The 27,840-nt window shown below is 44.2% G+C and overlaps 1 protein-coding gene across 1 annotated transcript in view; it reads left to right on the top strand.

The window, feature by feature from the left end:
* LOC142711555 (uncharacterized) overlaps positions 1-20,323 on the top strand; it is a 40,506-nt gene extending 20,183 nt beyond the window's left edge. Inside the window, exons 2-5 of the mRNA XM_075848579.1 lie at positions 1,791-1,959; positions 4,401-4,527; positions 13,862-13,975; positions 16,679-20,323. Coding sequence (XP_075704694.1) covers positions 1,891-1,959; positions 4,401-4,527; positions 13,862-13,975; positions 16,679-20,118 — 3,750 coding nt within the window. The 5' untranslated portion in view covers positions 1,791-1,890 and the 3' untranslated portion in view covers positions 20,119-20,323. The remainder of the gene's footprint in view (positions 1-1,790; positions 1,960-4,400; positions 4,528-13,861; positions 13,976-16,678) is intronic.
* The last annotated feature ends 7,517 nt before the right edge of the window (positions 20,324-27,840 follow it).

The raw sequence follows: 27,840 nt of genomic DNA, 5'->3' as shown, positions 1-27,840 counted from the left end.
GGAGTTATTGTTCCGTGGACTGTCATGGCCATTCTCCTCTAGCCAGATTAGTAGTTTTTCCTACTCAAACCACCATTCTGGCACCAACAATTATTCCGTAGGCAAAGTCACCCAGATCACATTGTTCCCTATTCTGTACAGCGACTGTACCTCTTGACTATATCTGCCTGCCCATATCCATTGAGTTGCTCTCACAAGACTGGATAGATATTTGTTATTTGCATAAACCAGTTAGAATATAGCAGGACCTAATACAGTGGCCATTGAGTGTAAATATCGGTGGATCCTATATATTAGAAGCTATTTCTAGAAGATGCACTTTTAGAAGTTTTAGCTATTAGGTTGGGTGCTCCTATAGGTCGATTCCACATCACGGATGGAAGATCCACTTTTCTATACATCTTGAAAGCTCGGATTTTGGTGAAAGGGAAAGGAAATGTTATTGAATGCCTGGCCCTTCTGCCGTGTTCAGATCCTCCTTTTGATCACATTACACGTGAGAGCAGATATCTCGTACGGGATGTTCAATGGGTCTTAAAGGGGTTTTCCACTTTTAAAAAAACGATTTACTGAAACATAATAAATAGCTATTAAACAACCTTTCTAATATACTTTTCGAAAGATGTCTTGATTTATTCTAATCGCAACTTTGGTCACGTGACGCCGCCCCCATCGGAATTCAGGACTTCCGATGGCGTCCCAATCGTTCAGCGCTCTTCTGAACTTCCGGACATGTCCTCTTCTGGCCGGCGTGTCATCAGTGACGTTCGTTCAGTGGGTTGTCCCAGTCGACAAGGCATCAAGCTTGCGCACGCGTGGTTCAAAGAATCTCTCTTTGACCAATGCATGCTCTGTAATTATCATCTATTGCGCCTGCGCAGCCCCAGTGATGTAGTGAGAGCAGTAAAATGGCGACGGGGAGGAGGGAGCGTGTAATAGAGGATGTAGTGGGCGTGTTTGCCTGGCCTTGCTCACGGCACATGGCATGCTGGGGGAGAAGAGGTGCATGCTGGGAGCGGACCGGAACATAGCACTGAAGAAACGGAGGGATGTAAATAAACTGCAGGATGACAACATACAAGCTTTACCGGCCAAAACTAAAAAGAAAATGGAAAAAAAAAAGGTATTCAAAGGGGTTTATTTATCGTCAAAAAAGCGCCAGCATAAAATAATTAATAAAAATTAGATCTTGGAAAATCCCTTTAAAGGAGTTGTCCACTACCGGACAACTGATGACCTATCCATCGGTTAGGACATCGGTATATGATCTGTGGGGGTACGACACCCGAGCTCCGCACCGACCAATTCCTCTGGCTGTCTGCAGGAACCGGATGTCATTTCACAGTATGCAATGTACGGAGCCGGAAGCAGATGGCTCCGTACATTGCATAGCGGCCATACTGCAGCTCTGCTCCTATTCACTTGAGGCACCAGACCAGCTAATCGGTGCAGGGTCCGGGTGTCGGACCCCCACAGATCATCATACTGATGACCTATCCGGTGGATAGGTCATCAGTTTTCCGGTAGTGGAAAACCTCTTTAACTGGACCAGATTACAGAACTTCTATCAGAAGGACATGAAGAAGTAAGCTTGAATGACTCACCAGTAAGACATCGAATTAAAAAATAATGTAACTATACCAGTTGGTTATCTCTAGTCTTCTGACATTCTAGCTGAGACATTCAATGTAGAGAGCAGTTCTCGAATGCAGGATATATTGGTTTTTTTTTTTGTCCGTTTAGTTATATTGCTTACACTAAGATATAACTTAGAGCTTTTCCTCCTACAGTAGAATGGACGCAGCAGAAGAGCCGCTTCTTGGACCTCAGACATTGAGAATGTATCTCTGTAACTGGAGAAACAAAATGTAATGGTCACGCATAGTGAAGATGGAAAGCATGGATACAGCGGAGAAGTCCGTAAACTGCACCTCCAGTGTATATCATCTGAACGGAGAGGTACGTGAGAATGGACTCCACCAGAACCATATAACTTTGGAAGGGTTGCTGTCCAAAAATACAAATCACAGCTTTGCCTTCTTAGAACGAATGATAACAAGTCCGAATTTTGGGCAAATAAAAAAAACAAAGCATTTACTACTGAACGAAGGACCGATGGTAACGTGCAAATGTTTCCTTTAGGAGGCAGTATTAACATCCTAATACAGGAACGCTTACAAAATTTAGTTGTACAAAAATTTTTTTTTTTTCAAAAACAGATTTTTTAAAATATTTTTGTAAAGGTTCCTTAGATCACGCCTCATATAATTCTTTTACTATATCAAAATAAGTATCATGGTGCCGCCTAAAGACAGCACTATGTATGTAATAGATGAACTACAATATATGACTAGCATTGCTATTTTATGATCCAGCGTTACGTCAGGTCCGATCTATTCCAATTTTTAATTCCGTTTTTTTCAGGCTTGCTATAGATCCGTGACTTCTATAAAGTCTGGTTTGGGAAAAAAGAAACCGGATACCCAAACATTTCGGTCACTAAGGCAAAAAATATATCTTGTGAGTCCTCCTAAAGGGGTATTCTCATCACAGACATTTATTGCATATTCATAGGATATCCCGTCAATGTGTAATAGATGCGTGTCTTCTGGGACCCGCACCTATCTATCGGGAGCTACGGAAATAGTGAAGCTCGCTGTTTCCGGAACTCCAATTCACTTCTGGAAATGTAGCAAAATGCGCTTGGCTGTTTTCTGGAAAGCCCTGCCAGTGGTCGGTGCCCAGCAGCAGAAGGTAGGACGGGGGTCAGGAGGCCCCATTCTAGAGATAGGTGCGGGTCCCAGGAGGTGGCACCTGCATCTATCGGACATTTATAGCTTATCCTGTAGATATGCCAAAAATTTCCGAGATGGGAAACCCCTTTAAATGAGTAAAAACCCTTATTTGAATTGTGTTGGGAATGCTGACATGTATAAAGGTAATCTTTTTGACCTTATTGGTCATCCTGGCCTTTGACGAGTTCCTTTAGTTGGCCACATACCGTTTGATAGGCGACAGAATGAACATCCCATTATGGTGTACATAGTACATTTGGACAATCGGCGCACACTAGACATTTCGCCCAGCTAACTTTTTGGTAAAGACTTCTGATCACACTAGCCAGACAGCGGTGTAAAGGTAGCTCCCCGGACTTGGTGTCTAAAGCAGCCCAAAAGATCCATCTGCTACATAAGAAGATATCATTATTATAAATGGCACTTGGTAAGTGGTGGGCCCCGGAGCTTCAAGTTTGGCCTCTGTAGACAGATAATAGCTGTGTTTTTTTACTCATGTACTTAATAATCATCTTAATTTTGTGAGGTTTATAATCGGAAAAGTTACATTTTTAAGCCCTGGAATCAGGCCAATTTAATTAATCCGTGTTGAAAGTTAAAAATAGATTTTTGAACTTTTTATGTTCCATCATCATTTTTCGGGGATGTTCACATCTCAGTTGGAGGCTCCGTTAGGGGCCTCCATCGCAGATCCGTTAGAAATTACCAGAATCGATAGCTCAGCATTCTGCACTATTGTTTCCAGTAAAACGAAGGACAACCTGACGGAACCCATTAAAGTCACTGTGTTCCGTCAGCCTCCGGTGATGTCAGCGTTGCAACGTAACCGTTGCATCCTACATGCCCTTGTTGTGCTCCTCTGACTGAGCAGAATAACGGACTGTCCGGACGCAGATGTGAACAGGGCCTAAGCTTTCCTTGATGTTGTTTAATTCTATGTACTTGTATCGTCATTATATTATTTTCACTGTGCCCATTGAACGACCTCAACCTATGCAGAAGATGATAATAATAATAATAATATCTGGAGCTCTACAGGCTTTTAGCTGCATTCATAGAAAATTTATGTTATAATTAATTGGCTCTTGACCATTGTTATGCTGCGGCCGTGCCCATCTTGGTGCATCGGTGAAATTGTGATTTGGAGCAACACTAGAGAAAGTAGACCCTTAACCCCGGGTAAGTATGATTTTCTTAAACACTGGTGTAAAAAGGTGCTGCCAAAACGTCTGTCACATACCAAATTGCCCCCACTGTTGGGCCAGAGTATGCCTCCAAAGCAGTTCCCACAATTTATGCCAGCCACAAAGCAATGGACATGGTAATTACAGCAATGCTCAAAATTGAGGTCACTATAGAGCAGTGTGGGCCACATATTAATTCCCAAAGCAAAAGTGCCCCTACTGTAGTGCTAGTTTTGAAGAATCTATATAAAACTGTCGGGCAATTACAACGCCAACAGCCTTCATTGTCACCATGTCCACTTGCCATCCCCGGTTGAAGCTACTGCAAGACAGTTTTGGGGCCTCCTCAATTAACATGCAGATTCAGAGGAAAGTCTGACTGTGGGTAAAGAACCTTCATGAAAGACTTATTATTTTTCAGGAGGCGTCTACTTTCGACGAAATTGCGATTTACTTCTCCAAGGAGGAGTGGGACTGTTTAAATAACGAAGAAAAAGACCTCTATAGGGAGGTGATGATGGAGAACTATCAGACCCTACTTTCTCTAGGTAAGACGATACTTTTCAGATCATCCAGTCTGACTTATCTTGGTAGATTTAACCATGCCTTCCTCTGATTTCCTTATGTATCATGTCCTGTCGAGTTTTTTTCTTTATAAACGAAATAAAAAAACACCAGGCAAGTGATGTTCCTTTTTGTTGTTGAGTGTTGTAGGACCTTCCATAACTTCTTGTTAAACTCTATATTTAGTTATTTTCCATATACTGTCCTATAAGTTGTGTCTGTGTAACCTTATTGTCTCTCAAAACACGATTACGGAGAGATGATCGAGAGCTTAACAAGAAAACTCCTAGTAATCACATACGAATGCAATTTGCTTGCCTGTTGTAATCTGGTCAATGAAATAGGATGGTCGATTTTTCATTAGTAAAGGTCATAGTCCTCCATTCAATCTTATTACAACAGGGTTGATTGAACTTAATTAATTACCCCCCTTATGTTCGTATAAATTAAGCTATCAAAAAATATGTTTGGGGAAAATTGGAAATTTTCATTCCTTTGGTTTCCAATATTGAGTACCTCTACCACTACTGTCATCTACAAGAAGAGACTTTAATAGAAGACTTGGACGTGTATCTGTCTCCAGGAAAAGTTCTATGTTTAGTGATGGCACGGTCATTATGGGTATTTTGAAGAGGTATAAAATCCTTTTTCTCATTATGGCACCAAGGAGGACTTCTTCATGGAAGGGGAAGCATTACACAGCAGCTATTGAAATCGGTGGGTGTCCATTTAATGTACATATGCCAGTGGTCCTCCAGGCGGAAATCGAGGAACCACCTTTATCACATCCATAGGGATTATGGAAGTGGGTTTTCAATAACGGCTAAGAAGGTTTCTTCTATCAAAACAAAAAGTTGATACCTAAAATGTTTGTCTACTCCAAACTGGAATAAGCGATGCAGTTTTTGGTAGTTCTAGCTTCTTGGCCAGTAGACTTCAGTGGCTGCACCCTTTTCCACAAATATCTTAACTGGCTAACTCATCCGTCTTGATTTTTTTCCCCGGTTTAGGTGAATAAAGTGTATTTCCAAAAATTCTCACATTGGTTTAATTCTAATAGCACGAGCAGCAGCCATCGGGTGTGACTGAAATGGTGATGTGTATGATGAGGGTGGCGTGGTACTTCATATGTCAAAATTTCAATAAATATATATTTGATCATATCTTGTTTTTTTTTTCTTTAGTGTAATGCTTGTTATATATGTAGTCTAGTGTGTGAGTAACTATAGATTATAAGAATGATACTGATCACCAAGTGATAAATCGTTCAAAGATCAAGACGGATATATATAATATCTGGGAATTCAACAAGACAAAAAGTTCACTGAAATAAACTTTCCATTGAAGTAGATCAGATTTTAGAAAATTCCTGTTCACATTATCTGGCAAAATAATCTCGGGTATTATAACTCGTGATATTGCCTTTTTTCACCGATTGACTGCACTGGAGAGAAGCGCAACCTCCTAAATACAGGTCCCGTAGAAGCTTCTTCTTTTGAAAATGCTTAAATATTGACCACTTTTTAGCTGGAAAGGTACCGTTGCGACATCCCGGTGGTGATGTAACTGTTGTGGCGGCTGCAATGTCCCGGTTATGATATGATGGTTCAAAGTGCTAGTACAATTTGGCCAAACTAAAGTACTACCATCTCCTTTGAAATACATTTTTTCCTGAGCTGAAATAGGTTCCACCTTCTTCTTGTGGGAGGAAGGTGCCGTATATACAGTGGTAAAAACAGGATTGGATCCGGTCATGAGAAAACAGAACTTTTAATAAAAAAAGCTTTTCCTGCTTTCCCTTATTTTATTCAGTCCCGTTTTTGGTGGTAAATATGCAGTTCCCACACCGATCAGCTGCTCCAGCTGTCTTCGGGTATCGGAAGTTATGTAGTGGCCGGTGCCGGAAGCAGATGGCTCCGTACACTGCATAGCGGCCGTGCTGCAGAACTTCAACTCTGTTTCTTTTCACTTGAATACTGCACCACGGCCGCTATACTGTGACCGGATCCATCTGCTTCCGGCACTACATAACATCCGGTGCCCAGAGGCAGTCGGAAAACAGCTGATCGGTGTGGGGTTTGGGTGTTGGAGCCCCACCGATCATATACTGATGACCTATCTTCTGGATAGGTCATGAGTATGAAAAACCACCCTGTGCCCTTTAAGAAACTTTAGGCCTGCTGCATCTAAACTCTCTCAGAGGCGTTGTTGTTAAAGCAAATGTCCGGGCAAAAAATAAAAATTAAGCTTTTGGACAGTTGCACAGAGTTCTACATTTCACCAAAGTTTGAATTGCCTGAATGGCGCCATTCTGGAGAGGCTTCACTGTCCCAAATAAAAACCTGTACAATAAAATTATAGTGTCCGTTAAGGTGAATGGCCTAAAAAAAGATTAATAAAAAAGATGCGCAATCGCTTTCTATTATAAAAAAAATAAAAACCGTAAACATTAACTTTTACTGTAAGTACCCCAAAATGATGCCTAAAAATGACACAACTTGTTACGCAAATCACAAGACTTTGAGCCGTACACTTCTCGCTTGGCTTTCCGAGAAATGCCGATCACAGACTAAGCGCTCACATGAATGCTTCTGCCACTTCGTTTTAGTGACAGGGGGGTTCTCAGTGCTCAGACCCCCAACGATCAAAATTTCCGACATGTCACTATAACATGTCAAAAGTTTAGTTTCACGTTAAAGGTGTTGTCCGCTTTGACCAATCTCTACTTGTCAGAAGGATTTCTTGACAATAACTTGATCACAAAGTGTCCCCCTTCTGGGACCCCCGGGGATCAGCTGTAATCTCCCGGGAAACCGGTCAGTAAGTGTTGAATTTCCCTGCAGCGCCATTACAGGGGAAATGAAGCATTACATAGTTCCCATTGAGATCAATAGATTGTCTGTGTAATACAGGAAAAAACAGGTCCTCCAGAGCGAGAGACGCTCTTCCTTACCACTCTCCTCCTTGGCCAACAACTGAGGACCCTGAACAGAGGACCCCCCCCCCCCCTCTATTAACTCAGAATACCCCAATAGGGTTTATGAAATGGGATTTCTAAACTGGACAACCCCTTCAACTACTACAAGCAATATGAAAACCTCAAAATCACAATGCAAGAGTTTTCTCAAAACAAGGGCAGGGGATAAGAGTTGTCCCCAGCAACCAGTCAGATTCCAGCTCTACTGTTTTTGAAGGCCCTTTGGAATACCTTATTGGTTACTATGGGCAACTCCTATTTTTCCCGTGTACTTGTTTTGGTAAAAGGGGCTTTGGTGGCCTATCCTCAGTATCCAGCGAGAGCCATGTACACTTCATTGATTTACATTGTCGTACATATATATTTGGCTGAGCTTGGTACTGCGGCTCAGTCCCCTTCACTTAAACAAGCCCCTGTCCTTGTAAACGATGACAAGGACACGCCAGGGGTCTTAGAAGTTAGACCCCCCACTGAACAAATATTAATAGCCTATCCTAAGTAGAGGGCATTAAAATAAACCCCTTTAACCTTGCCCAGTAGTTCTTGGGTTCTCCTTAATATTCAGTACAGTCTGTTAAGGACCTAAGTGTTGGGCAATAGTACTTGGGATCTAATAATAAAACCATACGTATTAAGCCCTGTTCACACAGCGGACTGTTTGCGGCGGAAAATTTGGCGCCACAAAATTCTGCCTCCCATGTATTTCAATGGGAGCCAGAAGCTTATTTTCACCACCAGCTGATTTTTTGAAGCTAGTGGGAAAAAGAAGCGTCTTCTCGATCTTCGGGCGGATTCTGCCCAAACCGCTTATTGAAGTCCATGGGAAGAAGAATCTTCCTGCCAACGGCAGGAATAACTCAGAGCGCGGGATCCGCCTAGCAAAATCCATTGTGTGAATTGACCCATACCTTGGAAGGAAAATAATGCTTTATTGTAGTAAAATACATGAGGTGGCACTTTAAGAAGCATCGGGCATCGCTAGGCAACAATGACGCTCCGCGCCACAAGGATTCTAGATCATTTAAAGGCTCTCAGTTTCCAAACTACAGAGTTCTAGGTTGAATTGCACAGCTCCAGTTCCTTGCTTTACACCACGTACGATTAGATATATTGCATGTTAGGACAAAGGCAGAATTAAATGGGCATTCCCATGTTCGACATTTATGGCATATCCACCTATCTTGAGTAATGGGGCAGCGAGGACTCGGTGAAAAGGCGGTCGGAATTATAGAAACCGCTCGGCTGTTTCTGTTATCTCACCCACCTTGCCACTAATTCGCCGCCTGGATTCGGTGGCCAGCAGCTGCCTCACCAAACAGGATGTGGTGGACCCCCGTTACTGAGATAGGTGTGTCCCGGAGTTGGGACCCGTATCTATCAGACATTTGCGGGTATGCCATAAAGTTCTAAGATGGAAATAACCGGTTTAGTGTTAACTAAGTCTGGTTCATATGAAGGCTCTATTTATGTATAAAACATTTTTATATAAAGGACCAGGGCATTGTGCTCATCTTATGTGGAAAGACCGGCTATACGTAGATATGTCAGTCAACAAAGGATCAGACAGGTTTACACTAGGGCTGGGCGATTAATCGATTCAATTGATTAATTGGCCATTTTAGGTGTGCACGATTCTGGTTTTGGACAAAATTGGGAAATCAATATAAGTCCCGTCCTTCATCAGGGTAGAGAGAAAAGGCTGCACAGTTTGCGCGTCTTCCTCACTCAATACAGTACGGAGTCTGCCTGTGTCCTGATTTATTTCAGGCAGTACAACAGAAAGCAGGAGACCAGCGGAGGCTGTGTTCAATGTCAGCAACGCAGACAACGAGCAGGAGTCCCTGTCCGTGCTGTTGATGTAACATGCAGCGGACAATGTTCTCTGTAGTACTGCTGGTACTACAGCCCTGGGACCCGCATCTATCGCAAGATTAAGGTTCCCCGACCCTGCTTGGTCAGGCGGACGCTAGCCACTGCATCCGGGTGGATTCTGTTTGGAGAGGTCGTCCGAGTTTATGGAAACAGATTCTCTCTTTTTTTACGCGGTTTCTGTAAGTTTCATGTAAGTGAATGGCTGTTTACAGTTAGCTACACGGTTTCCGTAACTCCTGTTCACTTCTATGGGAGTTACGGAGACAGCACAGCGAGCTACGCTGTTTCCATAAGCCTGGAAACCTCTCCACACAGTCTCCATCTCCTCACCAAGCTGGGCCGGGAACCCGTCTTCTTGAGATAGGTGCGGGTCCCAGAGCTGGGGCATAAATGTGTAAGATAGGACATGACACATAAATACCCAATTTAAAGAGTGAGGTGATGTGTGTGTGCAACTGTGTATGTACATATATAGTGTTCCCTTAAAAAAATCACCAATAGTGTCCCAACAACGCTAGCATTGCCCCCCTAAACAAGCCAGCAGTGTGCCCCATGGAAAGAGACAGTGGGGTGCCCCCATATAAGATGCCAGCAGCGTGCCTCTATATAAAGCACTAGCAGCAGGGGACCATATAAAGCACAAGCAGCATCTCCCTCACATAAAGCGCCAGCGCCGTGTCTTCTCTAATGCGCCCATGTAAAATCTGTATGTATTTAGAAAATACTTAACTGACTCGTGAATCGGCCATAAGGCTAACATTTTTAGATTTTATTTTTAGGCCATATCACCCAACCCTAGATTACACCAATACAGATTGGATCATTGGCAGGAATCGGTACATCTTTAATCTAACGTGCATGGCCAGCTTAAGCGGTGGCTCAAGGCGATATTAGGGGAGGCTATTCTACCTCTACGGTACACACGCCAGACGTAGTGCAGTGTGGCAACATATCCTAGGCATATGCAGCAAACACTGGAGTCAAGCCGTAAGTATAAAATATCTGAGTCCGGGTTGGTATTAATAGCAGCATGCAGAGAACCTTCCTACACAAGTACTGTCTAAGCTGGGAGAAGCTCCGACCACCAGGTCATTTTTGTAAAGCTCCACAGGGCAGCACCCAATAAACTGCCCACAGTGATGGCTCACCTTCTCAAAGGTGCTCCTCATCCGCAGACAATGGTAGCCTTGTTTCTTCAGAAGCTTTGTTAAAAAAGCTATTGCTTGGCGGAGGGTTTTTGTCGGCATGCTTCCCACTTTGGATTACTCTCATAGCAAAAATCTGTAGCAACAAAAGCATCTAAAGGAGATCCAGTCTACGGTTAACTTTCTGCCTTCCTTCCATCCAGAATCTTATAAACGTCTCTAATCAAATGCACCACATGGAGGATTCGCTCTCTACAAAGATTTCTTCCAGATTTTGAGGACCTGGAGACTTTTGGACGTAATGCCAATTTCCATTTTAGAGGCAGTCACAGGACTGGGCTGAAGGTTGGAAAGCTCTTAATGCCAAACTGATAGCAATCTTTATTCAAATCTGCAACATCTTTGTAGACCTGGCAGTGGCGTAGCCAATGGCTCATGGGCCCAAGTGCAACTTCTCTTCAGGGCCACTCTCGGTGGCTTGTCTGTAACTTTCATCTGCATCGCTGGGTCTCTTAAGTAACTCTCCGATGCAGCACTAGCAGCCAGGGGCCTTAAAAGATCAGGGGCACGGCAGGCTTAGATACAGCACCTCAGCTCTATAGCTGTAAATAATGCAGTCACCAACTAATGGTCACATACCAGTTCTACACAGTGTAAAGTAAATACATTTACATCTAGTGACTTACAGGTGACGTCTTCTCTGCCCCCTTTTGTGTCGCTCAAAGTAATAATGCCCCTTTTTCCTCGCAGAAATTGCGCCCCTCCTGCACGGTGTGCAGTAGGTTGTGAATTCTGAATCCAACTCCTGTCTCCTCCACCAGAGAGGAGGAGACGGGAGGAAGATTACGGATGCTGTGCACAGAAGGGAGAGCATAAAAGTAGTAAGGGTATAGTCGGCACTTGTGTGGTAAGGGGGGGGGGGCTGTGTGCCTTCTTGCTTAGGGGGATTCTTTTGATTTTCGTTCAGATTGTCCACCTAATGTGTTCAGTAGTGATCACAGATAGGCAGCGGGGATGCTCAGGTCAGGATAGCAAAGTGTCAATACCAGGTAGGCGATCAGGGACATTCAGTATTCCCAGGGAATTATATAATGTGTAGTCAGAAGGAGATGTAAAGATCAGGGAGTATAACAGGGAAGGTACCGGGTGTAAATCAGAAAGGCAAGACATGTGTGAAGGTCAGAACGTAACCGGAATCTGGTAACCCGAAACAATGGCTCTTAAGGGGTCAAGTATCACTAAATTGAGGTTCAGGTCTGAAGGGGCAATTCTGTTTTAAATGGGTCTGTCTGAAGTGACATCATTGAACCACGCAGATTGCCATGGCGAACTGACACAGCCAAGCACAGAGATAAGGAAGTCGCAAGAGAGCTGTGCTGGATAGTGGAGAGGTAAGCAGCACCAGGAAGGCGCCAGTAGGGAGCAGAAGAGCGACGCTGGACCAAGGAGAGGTAACTAACAATCATTTCTCCATACATAGACAAATAACAGAAAAAAACAGCAAAGCGCACAATAGTGCATGAAACGGTATATAAATTGTGTGTGTACTGGGTTCAAGTTATGCTGACCTTGTGCGCTTATGCTGGGAGCATAACATCCAGTAGAGCAAAATCCAAGATACCTCGTGGGTATAGTGGTATTTGGTTCGGTTGCAGCCTGAGACCCGATTTTGAGCGCTTGGCAAGAAGCCTCAAAGCTGAAATGGAAAAGATAGGAGAAAAGACCAGGTATTTCTCTGGCGCTGCCGATCGGAGTGTCATCCGCGATGAGAGAGGTCCATTCGTCTCATAGATGAAGACAAGGTAAGTGAATTAACCCCTTAAGGACACGGCCAATTTTGGCCTTGAGGACAGAGCAATTTTTTTACATTTCCCGACGCTCATAACTCTTTTATTTTTTGTACAACGTAGTTTTATGAGACTTTGTTTGTTGCGGGACGAGTTGTACTTTATGTAGGTACCATTTTTTGGTACAAATACATTATCGTTTAATTTCTATAAATTTTTATTTTGGCGAAAATGCAGAAAAAAAGCAGTTTCGCAGCAGTTTTAATATTTATTTTTTTACACCATACACCGATCATCATAAATAATGTTATACATTTGTTGTACAGGTTCTTACGGTCGTGGCGATACCGAATATGTCTATATTGTTTCATGTTTTGGGACTTATATTTTAAAAAGTTTATTTATTATAAAAAAATGTGTGTTTGTGTATTTTTTTTACTTTTTATTTATCATAATTTTTTTTTTACATTCATTTACCTTTTTTTTTAAACCCATAAAGGCATTTATCATTTTGATTCTTATTTTGTAACTGTAATGTACTGGCATAGATCTATATACTGATTGTACACCGGACTGTTGTTAGGACAGACCTCCGTATGCCCTAACAGCAGGAAATATGGTCAGACAGCCCTGTTGTCCTTCAATGGACCCTGGGCTGTCTGGCCATACGAGTTATGGGCTTTGATCGCGTCACAGTTATCTTCTGTGACGCGATCAAATTTCAGTCCCCTCTCCTTGAACGCCGCGATCAGCTTTCATTGCGGCGTTCAAAGGGTTAACGGCGGAGAGAAGATGTTTCTCTCCTCTCCGCTGTCAGAGCAGGGCCATAGCTGTGTATTACAGCCGTTGCCCCGCTCTCGATCGCGCGCAGAGACGGCTGTCAAACAGGACGAGAATGCTCGTCCTAATGCGCCAAGTACTCGCCACTCAGGACGAGCATAGTCGTCCTGTGTCGGCAACCAGTTAAAAGGGTTTATTTGTAAAAAGTACACGGAACAACAGCAGACTGTTTCGAAACAGTCTGCTGTTGTTCCGTGTACTTTTTACAAATAAACCCTTTTAATTCACTTACCTTGTCTTCATCTATGAGACGAATGGACCTCTCTCATCGCGGATGACACTCCGATCGGCAGCGCCAGAGAAATACCCGTCCTTTTCTCCTATCTTTTCCATTTCTCCATACATGACAACATATTATACTCTAGGATTAATCACCGTCTGTATTCTGTGAAGATCAACATCAAAATTCGGTCAATGAAATATGTTTTTTGGAAGAAAGACGTTTCAGACATCAATATAGTTGGTGAAGGCAGATACTAAGTCAGCATCTATAAAAAAAAAGTCGAGATCTTGATTTACTGACGAATGGCATTGAGTGTTATAAGTAATCTAGAAACGAATGCTGGGTAATTGATCGGGAAAGGTTGGACTTGATGGGCCAGGGTCTTTTTTTCAACCTAGGTAACTATGTATATTTTATCATGACTAAGCAGGAAAAACGTAAGCCAAGAATCATTGGATAACTTATGTGTTCTAGGTTTGGATCACATGAAGCCTCCTGTTGTATCAGTTATTGAGCGAGGCGAGGAACCATATTTGATGGGCTCTCCGCAGTCACTGGAGAAAACGCTTCCAGAATATTCTTGTATAAGTAAGTGATTACGCAATAAAATAAGGTACATGATTGAAGACCATTTACAAGGTAAATGTTGGGTGGGGGGGATTTGAGGGATTTCATTTAATTCCATAAAGGTTTTATTAACCCCTTCCTGTAAAATTACTTACATTTATGTCACAGGAAGGGTGTCGCCACATCCATATACATGGTGGTGATCGATGTACCTGCACAATCATACGCTGGAGCCGTTTTTATTACTGGGGTAGACGGTTTTGTGTTTTGACAAATGCCCCCAGGGCTGTACAGTAATAATACCTGTCAGGACATGTGACGTTATATTTTTTTATTCCATAACCATAGAAGCCAGGTCTCGCCACTACTGGGCATGTCCACCATGTGTGCCAAATGACACCGGGGGCAATGCTACTGTACCTCTATATTAGGATTTCAATTAGAGATACTCGGTGGCCACCCTTGGTAGTAGTGTCTCAGCAGTGGTGCCTGAGTTCCTAAGTTAGGGGTCTACCAAAATCCACTCATTGCTATAACCCTAAATGTAAACTGTTGTAGGGAGACTGGAGTAAAGGTGGGCTAGAACGCTCCAAATAAACGGATTGTTACAGCAAGTATGCTCAAATTGAATAGAAGTGGTAGAAGTAGTATTAGGGTATGTTCACACAGGGCGGATACGCTGCATAAAAGTACACAGCGTATCCACCCTGGACGGTGCAGGGAATTCCGGTCATGAAAAAAAGCACCAAATTGTGCGAAAAAAAAAAAAAGCTTATACTAACCTTACCCATGGCAACGCGTCCCTCTGACGTCCTGCAGCCGACCTACTGGGACTACGTTTCATCCCGTGTGATTGGCTGCAGCAGTCAAATGGGATGAAACATCCCTGGAGGCCGGCCTGGACACAGGAGCAGAGAGATCTGGGTAAGTATGATATTTCTTTTTTTCTGAGTTGCGATTTTTGCGGCGGAATCGCAGCTTTACCGCCACAAAAAAAACGCAACATCTGCTATTTCTTGCAGCTTTTACATCCCCATTGAATTTAACGGGGGAAAACACGCAACAGAAAAGCAGCGATTCCACAACATAAATTGACATGCTGCGGAATAATTAAAAAAAGCACCGCAGGTCAATTTAAGAACGTATTTTTTTTTGGGCGCTTTTTTATGCAGAGTGTGGATGAGATTTGTTCAAATCTCATCCACTTATGCTGTGGATTTTCCGCAACTAAATCCATTGCGGAAAATCCATAGTATTTACGCTACGTGTGAACCCGTCCCTAAACTGAAGGACTAATAAAAAATATGGGTTAAGCAAAAGGCTTCCTGTGACGGACGGGGCTATATTTCTCCCTAAATTCATTCAATGTGAATATTCATTTAAAGTTTAGTTTCTCTAAATCCTAAGTATTCATATACTGGTTGTTTGTAGATCTATAGCCAATACAACTAATATCTGTATACACATTGGTGAGTCCTTCACCGCTTCTAGAGTCCTAGGTTCTAATGTTCCACATTAAATCACACCACCACCTAAAAATGTAAGGCGGAGTAAGAAGTAATAATTCCAAAATAGCGATGTCTACAGATGGGTGTCTTTGTTTTGGCTGATAACAGGAGTCAAACTTTTTGAAAAGGTCAGATATTGACTTTCAAAAATAGTTCTAATACGTGTAAAGGATCTGCCAGGCACTTCTGTGTATACGCCCATGGGTAATCAGTCTGCACCTGGTTCTATGTCTCTGAGACTGACTCCATCTTCCACCACTCAGGATGGCAGGCTTAGGAGTGGGAGAGCCTATCGCAGCCTGGCCAGACGGAGCTAGTTCCGCCCTCTGTCTATTTATACCTGCCTTTCCTGTTCCTCCTTTGCTTGTGATTCTTCTCTTGTGGTTTCCTCGCCTTGCTGTAACTCCTAGCTATTTGACCTTGCTTCATACTGACCCCGGCTTTCTGACTACTCTCCTGCTCTGCGTTTGGTACCTCGTACATTCCTGGTTTGACTCGGCTCGTTCACCTCTCTTGTTGCTCACGGTGTTGCCGTGGGCAACTGCCCCATTTCCCTTTGCTTGTGTCCCTTTGTCCGTTTGTCTGTCGTGCACCTACTGAGCGTAGGGACCGTCGCCCAGTTGTACCCCGTCGCCTAGGGCGGGTCGTTGCAAGTAGGCAGGGACTGAGTGGTGGGTAGATTAGGGCTCACTGTCTGTTTCCCTACCCCCCTGTCATTACAATACGTTTGCAGGATCTTCAAGTCTTCTGATATTTTAAAGTTTAGCTAAACCTTTGAGAAACTTCTGACATGTCATAGTGACATGTCAAAAGTTTGTATTGGTGGGGGTCCGAGCACTGAGCCCCCCACCAATCGCTAGAATGAAGCAGCTGAAGCCCTCGTGTGAGCGCTCGGCCATTTCGTGTCTGTTCGTCTTTTTACGGAAAGCCGATGTATCGGAGTACGGGCTCATAGACTTTCTATTGAGTCCGTACACGATACATTTATTTCCGGAAAAAGCCAAACAGACATGAAGTGGCCGAGCGCTCACACAAGCACTTCAGCTGCTTCGTTCTAGCGATTGGTGGGGGTCTCCGTGCTCAGACCCCCACCAATTCAAACTTCTGACATGTCACTATGACATGTCAGAAGTTTGTTAAACTTTTAGCTGCACTGTAATATATTAACATTTTACAATTGGTACAATATTCAATATTTCTCTTATCTCTTCGGCAGGTGAGTCCATCAATGAGACCATTCCTAAGAGATATTCCCCTCCAATGGATTGGGTAACAGAAGCTTCCATTATCACTCAAGATAATACTCCCAGGATTACAAGAAGCAAGGCATCAATTGTTCCTATCCGAATAAAGTCGGAGGAACAAAATGGATTCCATTCTTTACATATGCCTCCAAATCAGTTGAGTCCATGGACCGAATGTTCTACAACTCATTACAACCAAAGAAACGACCTAGAAGATAAACCCCTTAACTTGACCATAATGAGTAGGAACCTTGTTAAACACGAGAACCTCTTTCATAAAACTAAAGTATTTTCTTGTTTTGACGCTGGTAAGACGTTGACTTACGAATCTGAACTACTCGAACACGAGGGAATTCGCAAAAAACACAAACAATTTGTATGTCCGGTGTGTGGAAGCCTCTTCACCTCTAAGCTAGGTTTCATAAAACATCAGCGAGCCCACCAAGGCAAAAGCAACTTTTCTTGTGCCGAATGTGAAAAATCCTTTGCAAGTGCCTCAGATCTCATCGTTCATAGGAAAACGCACACAGACAAAAAACCGTATGTATGTTCCGAATGTGGAAAGTGTTTTATTTCTAGCCTTTACCTTAATAGACACATGAGAATTCATGAAATTGATAAGCCATTCCCATGCTCAGACTGCGGAAAATGTTTTAGCAGCGCCGGAAACCGTTTAGTGCACCAGAGGATCCATACTGGTGAGAAACCATTTGTGTGTTCTCACTGCGGCAAGTGCTTCACCCAGAAAGCCAGTTACTTTGCACATCAACGAATTCACACAGGGGAGAAGCCATTTGTGTGCTTTCATTGCGGCAAACGGTTTACCCAGAAAGCAAGCTGCATTGTTCACCAGAGGATCCACACGGGAGAGAAACCCTTTGTTTGTTTTGAGTGTGGCAAGTGTTTTAGCTCCAAGGTATATCTGATGAGACACTGCATGATTCACACGGGGGAGAAGCCCTACGCCTGTTCTCAGTGCGGTAAATGTTTCACTCAAAAAGCAAGTTACCTGGCACATCATAGGATCCACACGGGCGAAAAACCCTTTATCTGCACTCACTGTGGTAAATGTTTTTCCCAGAAGGCAAGTTGTATTGTGCACCAGCGTATACACACGGGGGAAAAACCGTTTCAATGTTCCGACTGCGGGAAGTGTTTCAGCTCCAAAATATATTTAGTCCGACACAGAATGGTCCACACGGGCGAAAAACCCTTTGCTTGTCTTAAGTGTGGAAAGTGTTTTAGTCAGAAAGCCAGTTATAATGCCCATCAAAGGATCCATACTAAAGAGAAACCCTTTAAATGCCTGGATTGTTGCAAATGCTTTACCCAGAAGGCAAGTTATATTACCCATAAGCGGGTTCACACTGGAGAAAAGCCATTTGTGTGCCCCCTCTGTGGTAAGTGCTTCACGCAGAAAGCCAGTTACCTTACACATCAAAGAATTCATACCGGGGAGAAGCCATTTATGTGCAGGATGTGTGGAAAATGTTTTACGCAAAAGGCGAGTTATCTGGCGCATGAGCGCATCCATACAGGGGAGAAACCATTTGTCTGCTCGCAGTGTGGAAAATGTTTTGCTCAAAAGGCAAGTTGCATCGTCCACCAGAGAATTCACACGGGTGAGAAACCGTTTGTCTGTTCCCAGTGCGGCAAGTGTTTTGCCCAGAAAGCCAGCTGCATTGTTCACCAGAGGATACACACAGGCGAGAAACCCTTTGAGTGTTTGGAGTGTGGGAAGTGCTTTAGTTCTAAAATCTATCTTGTCCGGCATCAGCTAATCCACAGAGGAGAAAAGCCGTTTCAATGTAACGAGTGTGGCAAACGATTTACCCAGAAAGCGAGTTACGTGGCTCATGTGCGAATCCATGCAGATGAGAAACCATATAAGTGCGAAGACTGCGGCAAATGTTTTGTCCAGAAAGCAAACTATGTTGCACACCAGAGAATCCACACCGGCGAAAAGCCATTTGTGTGTAATGAATGCGGTAAATGTTTTTCACAAAAAGCCAGTTATATTACCCACCAGAGAATCCACACGGGGGAGAAACCATTTGTATGTGCTCAGTGTGGTAAGTGCTTCTCCCAAAAAGCCAGCTACCTCGCCCATGAAAGGATTCACACAGGGGAGAAACCGTTTATGTGCACTCAGTGTGGGAAGTGTTTTACACAGAAGGCGAGCTGTGTGGTGCATCAAAGGATCCATACCGGTGAGAAGCCCTTTGAGTGTTTGTCTTGTGGGAAGTGTTTTAGACTAAAGAAGAGCTTTGATGAGCATCAGAGAACGCACACGGGAGAGAAACCATTTCCTTGTTCGGACTGTGGCAAGTGCTTTACTAATGCGGCAAACCGTATCATACATCAAAGAATTCATACGGGGGAAAAGCCCTACGCCTGCGCTGTATGTGGTAAATGTTTTTCTCAAAAATCTAGCTACGTCTCACATCAGAGAACTCACACCGGGGAGAAACCATTTGTTTGTTCTCAATGTGGAAAATGCTTCACCAGTGCCTCAAACCTCATCGTCCATCGTCGTATCCACACAGACCAGAAGCCGTTTCTCTGCACTGAATGTGGGAAGTGTTTTACATCCAAAATTTACCTAGTCCGACACCAGATTATCCACACGGGGCAGAAGCCTTTTGAGTGTTCTGATTGCGGCAAGCGGTTTACGCAAAAAGCAGGTTATGTGGCACATCAGAGGATCCACACAGGAGAGAAACCGTTTGTGTGCACTCATTGTGGGAAATGTTTTACCCAGAAGGCCAGTTGTATTGTGCATCAGCGGATTCACACGGGGGAGAAACCATTTGAGTGCTGTCAGTGTGGCAAGCTGTTTAGTTCTAAGGTCTATCTGGCGCGGCACCAGCTGATTCACACGGACGTTAAACCCTTTAAGTGTTTAGAATGTGGCAAGTGTTTTACCCAGAAAGCCAGTTATAATGCACATCGAAGAATTCACACGGACGAGAAACCTTTTAAATGCCCCGACTGCGGAAAGTGCTTCACCCAGAAGGCCAGTTTTGTGGCGCATAAGAGAGTTCATACAGGCGAAAAACCATTTGTGTGTACTCACTGTGGCAAACGTTTTACTCAAAAGGCAAGCTGTGTTGTACACCAGCGAATTCACACTGGTGAGAAACCATTTGGCTGTTCCGAATGTGGAAAAAGTTTTAGTGCTAAAGTCTACTTGGCAAGACATCAGTTAATTCATGCAGAGGAAAAGCCCTTTAAGTGCTCTGAATGTGGAAAATGCTTCACCCAGAAAGCAACATATGTCACACATCAGAAACTTCATGTAGACGAGAAGCCTTTTATATGTTCAGAGTGCGGGATGTGCTTCACCCAGAAAGACAGTTACGTCGCACATCAGAGAGTCCATATAGACGGCAAACCTTTTGCATGTACTTGATTACTGCATGGATAAGGCATATAACCTCAGTGTACGTTTTCTTGTTCTTTTTGCCGATAGTTACCACATATGTCACCTTTTGTAGTAGAACACAGAGAAAATATAGAGGAGGAGAAAAGAACTTCTACCGTAGGCGTTGTTACTCTTGAGTGTTGAAGTATCTTGTGTTTATTTCTTTCAAATAAATTCAACTTTCAGCAATATAGCCTGAGCCAATATGCCTTTCATTTTTCATCCCTAGTATTTTACAGTTTTCGTCTACATGATATTACCGATTGACACCGAACTCCGACATAGTGGAACCTCTCTGCATAAATGGCACTTGCCAACCAGGCCACGGAATCTAAGAAACCCTCCCGTTCTTCATCCATAATCCCCTTGAGGAGGAATTCATTTTCTCAATTTGATCCCCAAGTCAAGGTTTGTAGTAGTCACCGTATGGGAGCAGAACGTCAGGCAGATATGAGTGGACGCATAGATCAGGATAGCCATGTGTCGATAGAAGGAAGACACAGTCCAAGTGAGCCAGAAATATTTGGGATGATCAAGTTGCAATAAATAGAATGGAGACAAGGGCAACAATAGGGAGTATGATAGCAAAGTACCAGACGTAGATCCGAAGCGGCGTAGTCAGGAAATAATATACACAGGATACTGCACCAAGACAGGAATGCTAACCTGAGGTTCAGGCAAGGTTTGGAGGTCTACTACCCTTAAATATGCCACTTTAGGTGACGTTATCAGGCCGCGCTGCTTGCCATGTCGCTGGAGCGCAGCAGCACCAGGAAGTAGAGAGGTGGGTAATCTTGACTAACTTTAGTCACATCTAGAGCCACGTTCAAAATAATGCTGATTGCCAATTCGCTCTCCAACAAGAAGGCCTCGACTCTCACTGCCACCCTCTGCTTGTTCAGAGTCTGCACAAACCATACTCCGATGTAGATCTAGTGTGCATAACAGGCTTATACTAAAAACGCTAGCTCTTTTGTACATTATTGCAGATTATATAGTACTCTACCCACTAAGGTGCAAAAACTGCACCACTGAAGTTCCCTGTGGTAACAGATTTGTTTAGTTTGAGTTCAGAATGGGTTCAGTTCAGTTTACTGATGAAAACCAGTACTTATGCAGTAAGGACGAGACTTCTAGAAGGTAATCCGTGTCCATACGTCATATGAAAGGGCATCTTCTATAGAACATTAGGGTAGTCCGTACCACACAATTGATACGGTTAAAAGAATTTGTGCGTGAGCCCTACATGTGAGGTTTCTAACTTTGTACTATTTTCTTTTAAAATCACATCAAGTCCTACATGTAAAAATCCACTAGTTTTACGGTTGGGACCAGTAAGGACATGGCCTCGTACAATATATCTGTGTGTTTTTGAACATACTTTGATGTGCAGACACTGAAACAGCAGAGGGTAGCAGAAACATACAACTGTAAAGCAAGAAGAATTATGAATTCTGTGAGATAACGGAAACATAAGACATGATATAATTGACAATCAGTACGATAAAGGTAAGGGTTTGAGTAGGACACAGATTTGTAAGGCTCAGTCTTCATGAAAAAATGCTTCACTAATCCTACTTCTATAGGTGCGTGGGCCATGTAAATGAGCGCCGATCAACGAGATAGCTCGTTGATCGGCGCTCGTTTGCTCCGTTCACAAGGAGCTATGTATGGGGACTCGCGATCATTACTACGATTGCTCGTCCCCGTACATTTCTATTATGTTGGTAGCACGTCTACAATCAGCTGATGAACGAGCGTTTGTCCGTTCACCGTGTGATCGTTGCCCTGTTAGTGCGCGCTCCCGACGTTGCTAGCTAATCTAGTTCTAGCAGCATCGGGAATAGACGCATTAGAACGATGGGCTCAACCTGGCATGGTAAGCCTGGTTTTGACGACACCCCAGTCTTCCCTTTCATATTGTTTTCTCCCCACCCTAATTTATGTTGTACAGTTGCCACACATTGTATCAGACAATGTGTAAGAGACACAGGCACCTGTAGAAAGTCCCGCAGACACCACGGTAGATAGTCCCACCCTGACCCTGTAGATACCGCAAAACACAGAGCTGCTAATAGATAGTGCCACTACCCCACACGTAGATATCGCCCCACACACCCCATCCTGTCGCCCACGCGACACCAGCCCCACCCCTCCCTCTAGCTAGCTCCATTGGTGCTTCCCCTAGGAGTGGAGATCCCCGCCAGAGCATTGGCAATGTTATGGCTGGAGATTCCACTACACTACTGGATCCAGGTCTAGTGCGCCTGAGCTGGAGCCGACCGCTAATATGCAGGTGGCCGGCCCGGCATCTAATGCGCATGCGCGTATGAGCACGTTCATGCTAACACTGCCATCCCCTAAGGAAGGATAGGAAATCATTGCGCAAGCGCGGCCACCGATTTAGGAAAACTGGTGGCCGGATCCCTATACAACGAGCAATCAACAAAGAGGGACTGTGTAATGACGGGGTAGGGAGACAGACAGGTGAGCCCTAATCTACCCGCCACCCAGTCCCTGCCTACTTGCACGGCCCGTCCTAGGCGACGGTCCCTACACTCAATATGTGCATGACAGACAAACAGACAAGGGTACACAGAATCAAACCAGGAGTGTACGAGGTACCAAATGCAGAGCAGGAGAGTAGTGAACGAGCCGAGTCAAACAAGGAGTGTACGAGGTACCAATCGCAGAGCAGGAGAGTAGTAAGTAAAGCCAGGGTCAAAATGAAGCAAGGTCAATAATGATAGCAGGAGCAGCAGAGCCAGGAAACGGGAAAGAATCACAGGCAGAGACAAGCAGGAAATGAAGGTATAAATAGACAGAGGGCGGGAGCTAGAACCGTCTGGCCAGGCTGTGATAGGCTCTCCCACTCCTGAGCCTACCAGCCTGAGTGGTAGCAGATCGTGTCACTCTATCAGACCTAGGAGCAGATGCAGACTGATTAACCACGGGCGTCGACACAGAAGCTGTGTCTGGCAGATCCTTTACAGACTGACAGCGACATGGAGCACGGATATGAAGAAAACTACATCATTTTGATAAAGAAAGGTAATTAAAAATTATCAACTTTAACAGGTTGAGATTAATAGCTACATGTATGAAGATGGGAATAACCCTTTAATGGTGTGTGTCATTTGAATAAGGGGAAAGGTGAAGGTTCAAAGATGGCGGACTAGATTTATGAAGGGGATGAGTGATAACAAACGGTAGGAACAATCGGACTTGTAAAACTAAGAAGAGGACTCTTTAGGGTCAGTTCACAATTTTCTGGCGCTGATTTCGACGTAGAAACTGTGTCGGAATCAGACCCAAAAAACTACAGAAATCGCCCCCCATTGATTTCAATGGTAGGCAGACGTTTTTTTTCCTAGGCGACATATGGCTGCTCGCAGGGAAAAAAAGTGGCATGTTCTTTTTTACCTCTGACCTTCCATTGAAATCAATGGGAGGCAGAAAAAATCTGCAGCGCTTTTTTCTGAGTGTTTTTTGTGGCATTTTTTTGCCCACGGTACCTGCATTAGCTTCAATGGGCATGCGGGCGAAAAATGCTGCGCAAAATACACGAAAAATAAAGCGCAGGCAATTCAAAATCTACTTCGAAATTCCTGATAGAATTCTGAGGCACATTTTTTTTGTCTGCACAAAATTCAGTGTGAACACAACCTTAGAAGGGTTGTCCAGGATTAAAAAAAAACATGGCTGTTGTCTCTTAGACCACCACCACACCTGACCACAGGTTGTCTGCGATACTTCAGCTCAGTCCTATGCACTTCAATGGAGCTGAGCTGCAATATCAGACACAACCCATGGACAGGTGTGGTGCCGTTTCTGGAAAAAAAGCAGCCATGTTTTTCGAATTCTGGACAACCCATTTTGAGATATATGAATATATATAAGGTCAATACAAAGAACAAGCACGCAAACTATTCATTCAGAGAGCTGTGAAAAACATCATTTACATGAGGAGGAAAGGAGGTTCTCTACATACCGAACCATAAAGGAAAGGGTTTTCTGCAGATAGAGTAGTCAAACCTACAAGAATGCAAAGGAAGGGTTAATCAGATGTCGGGAAGATAGCATAGCTTACGTTTATAGCAACTTTAAAGTTACACTTCGGCCTCATTCACACTTGTTTATTTTGCATCAGTATTTGTAAGTCAAAGACAAAATAGAAAAAATGTTGGTCCACTTACCGGGTACTTTGTGGACACCACGCTTGAAATCCAATACGGTTCTCCGGACAAGGACTCTGCGCCGGTAGCGGGCAGATCAAATGGAAGAAAATAGAGAGGATAACGTCCAGCACTCGATCCAATATAAAACCAAAAAGTTTATTTCATCTGATCAAAACAAGTAAAAAAAAAAAATCCTAGGAAGGACTTTTACGCGTTTCAAACTTGAGGTTCTTCGTCATAGCTAATCATGGAGTAGAACCGCCAATGAATAAATAAAGTCATACTGAATCCTTTGCTACAAAACGACATATTAATCTGGTCAGCTGCCCCAGCTCCCCAACATGCGTACCGCAGATTAAACTGTATTTTCAATTTGACAGGTTTCCGTTTTAGAGCCAGTTAATTTTACGCCGGGCAGTCCTTAGACCCGCGCCAATGTATATTTACAAGCGATCAAGCAGCCGAATGTCAGGGACCCTGGAGAGCGCTCGGTTGTTTTAGTCAGCCCCAGAGATAATGAATAGAGGATCAGGGCACATGCTCGTCCTCCAATCCATTGCGATCGTGCAGTGAGGGGGAATGTGGGGATCAGGACCCCCGTTCTAATGATCGTAGGGGTCCCAGCGTTTAGACATTTATCACTTATTCTGTGCAGCTTCCTCTCCCGGCCAGCCGAGCTGAAGCATTGACACCCTCCTATAGCCAGCGCCCTTCTGATACGGGAACACCACACTAGGCACACCAGTGCTGCCGCTTCTGGAGTCAGCACGCCAAGGCCCGATCAGCCATGAGGAGCGGCCTGAGTCATGTGGCATCAAGGCACCTCTACAGGCCATTAACAGGGAGACCCACCACTCACCAACGCAGGTCAGTGCCTTTAACTCTACCTCCTCTCTGGCTAACAAACCCTCTAAAGAAAAGAGGGCACCCTGGAAATGTAACCGGTTCAGGACTGTCCACTGTATATTTAGGGTAATACTAAAGGTCATGAAAAATTGTGTGTATAAAAATGATAAAAGAAACAAGCATTGTTCACACTAAAAAAAAAAAAACATTGCAAAAATCACATCACTAGCCCAGCAAGTAAAAAAGTGATAAAAATGGCCAAACCGTGTCTGGTCCTGAGCCGGTTAAAGGGCCAGTACCACAAGTCTAAGGCCCCACTAGCTGGTAAGATCTTCCTGGTGATAACTTTTGGGCTACCTCCTTGTTAGTTTGCTAAGGATCCGTGGGTCCCATCATCGGACTCCAATATATAATTTTGAGGACTCTGATACAGTCCGTCCCCCCCCCCCCCCCCATCGAGTCTTCAAGTTTTGGAGAGATTATATGTTGCAACTACCTATAAAAAGTGAATTTAGGGCACTTGTTAATGAGGTTGAAGAGACATCCTACTCTGAAATTACAGCAGTTAGACGAGATTTACAAAATTTGGCCACACGGGTAGGTACCCTAGAGGAGGACCATGGCGCCACTAGAAACCATGATGCTTGCCTCCAGTCCACTATTGCCACGCAATCTGCCTCCCTATGTGACATGCAACACCATATTGAGGATTTGGATAGATGAGGGTGGAGAAACAATATAAGGGTTTGTGACTTGCCCGAGGCTACAAGAGAAGAGGACTTGCTTTTAACCCTTGAGGCTATCTTCAATTTGATCCTGGTTGCCCCTGCTACGCACAAAATTAAACTTGAAAGGGCCCACGGAGCTCTGAAACCCAAGAGCCTCCCCTCAACCGAGAGATGCTAAATTCTGCATCCATGACTACCGCCTTAAGACCTTATTCAAACTAGCGTATTTCATGTCTTTCACGGAGTGTGTGTCTGTTGCGTGACACGCACCGCATTTCCTATTCTGGTCTGTTTTTGCCGACCTCGTCGCTCTCGAGGTTCAATGGGCCAAGCTCGTCGCCCACTGAAGTCAATGGGTGCGTGAAAACGGCGGACAGCGCACTAACGACATCCGTGCGCTGTCCGTGTTTCACGCATCAGTTGCTAAAGAAATCCAGTAGAACGTAGAGATGGAAATAGCACTCCTTGTAGTTCCCTGGATTCTATGATTCTAACAGATGCCACATGGAAACCACAGTGACACCATAGTCATATGCGCGAAACACGGCACGTTTTTTATGCACAGAAATCATACGCGCTCGTGTGAATGATGCCTAAGGAGGATATATTGGCGAAAGCAAGAAACTTTCAGAACTGAGTCTGTTAGAGCCCGAGGGATTTCTCCTAGTTGGAGATTTGCCCTCAGCTGAAGTTTCTCAGTAGACAACTAGTTTGAAGCTCCAGATTATCCTTGTCTGGGTATAGACATATTTTGTTACTTAATGCAGTTGTCACGACGGGTGTTTGGACCCACTGGGCCGTAGCGGTATAGCAGCTGGCCAAACAGGGTTCAAAGAATGTCTATAGTTCGTATAAAGGTACCTGTTGCTATTCTGACAGTAGCAATGGTTTAGGCTCGGATGGAACTCTGGCAGTAGGCAGACAACTGGTGCGGTGAAACACAGGGGGTGTAGTAGACGACACAACACGACTCCAACACTACAGCACAATAACACAGTAGCACGGGAAACAGGATACAGGTAGCACGAACGGGAACACTGGGAACTGGAAAACACTCAAGGGACCATTTGCAAAGACTAACAGGGGTATACAACACAACGCTCAGGCAATGCAGGAAGGGGCAGAGCCCTTCTTATAGTCCAGGGTGATTTAGGCTAATTGGAACATTATTCCCTATGGGATTCTGCAGAACGGGACGGAAGTGAGCGCTGGCGTCTCCTGAGGAGGAGATGGGGGCAAGCACTCGCAGATCCATGGCTGCGGCGTCGGGGGGGGGGGGGTGAGTAATCCCGATTGTCCGCGGCCATGGGTGTTACAGCAGTTATCTCTTGTGTGTTCTTTTTGTCCATCCCGTCCCTCTTGAGTTCTCCTTCTCCCTGCCCACATACTGAAATTTGTCGCCACATTCGAACGAATAAATGACAATTGCAGTTGAGAAAGCTCTTAATTGCGAAAGTTTCGTCCGTCACATTAGAGCGAAAGTTTTTGTGGCCATGACTAATCATCCTATAACACAGACATTTTTTTCTGTGAACGATAGTTGCCATAGACCATGGAATAAACCCAATGGAATCTAGAACGAACAAGCATCGTTCCGATATTAAGAATGCCATTTGGAATCATAGTGTTTCGAGACACTTTAGGCCTCATGCATGGCCCGTGATTATGGCACGGACGACCACGGAGTGTCATCCGTGGGCCGTCCGCAAACCACGGACCGTGCACAAATTGATTTCAATGAGCCCAGACCGCGAATGCGTACCGTATAACGACTTGTCCTATAATTTTGCGGTCCTGGTTCCCGGCCAATGCACGCACCGTGTAAACCACAGTCGTGTGCATGGGCTCATAGAAATGAATAGGTCCGCAATTCAACCGCATTTTTGTGGATGAGTTGCGGACGCAAAAACACGTTCGTGTGCATGAGGCCTTAAACATGGCGGGGATCATAGAATATT

The sequence above is a fragment of the Rhinoderma darwinii genome, unplaced genomic scaffold (assembly GCF_050947455.1).
Source record: "Rhinoderma darwinii isolate aRhiDar2 unplaced genomic scaffold, aRhiDar2.hap1 Scaffold_4288, whole genome shotgun sequence".
Lineage (NCBI taxonomy): Eukaryota > Metazoa > Chordata > Amphibia > Anura > Rhinodermatidae > Rhinoderma > Rhinoderma darwinii.
The sequence above is the reverse complement of the archived record's forward strand: the minus strand, read 5'-3'. Positions and strand labels throughout refer to the sequence as shown.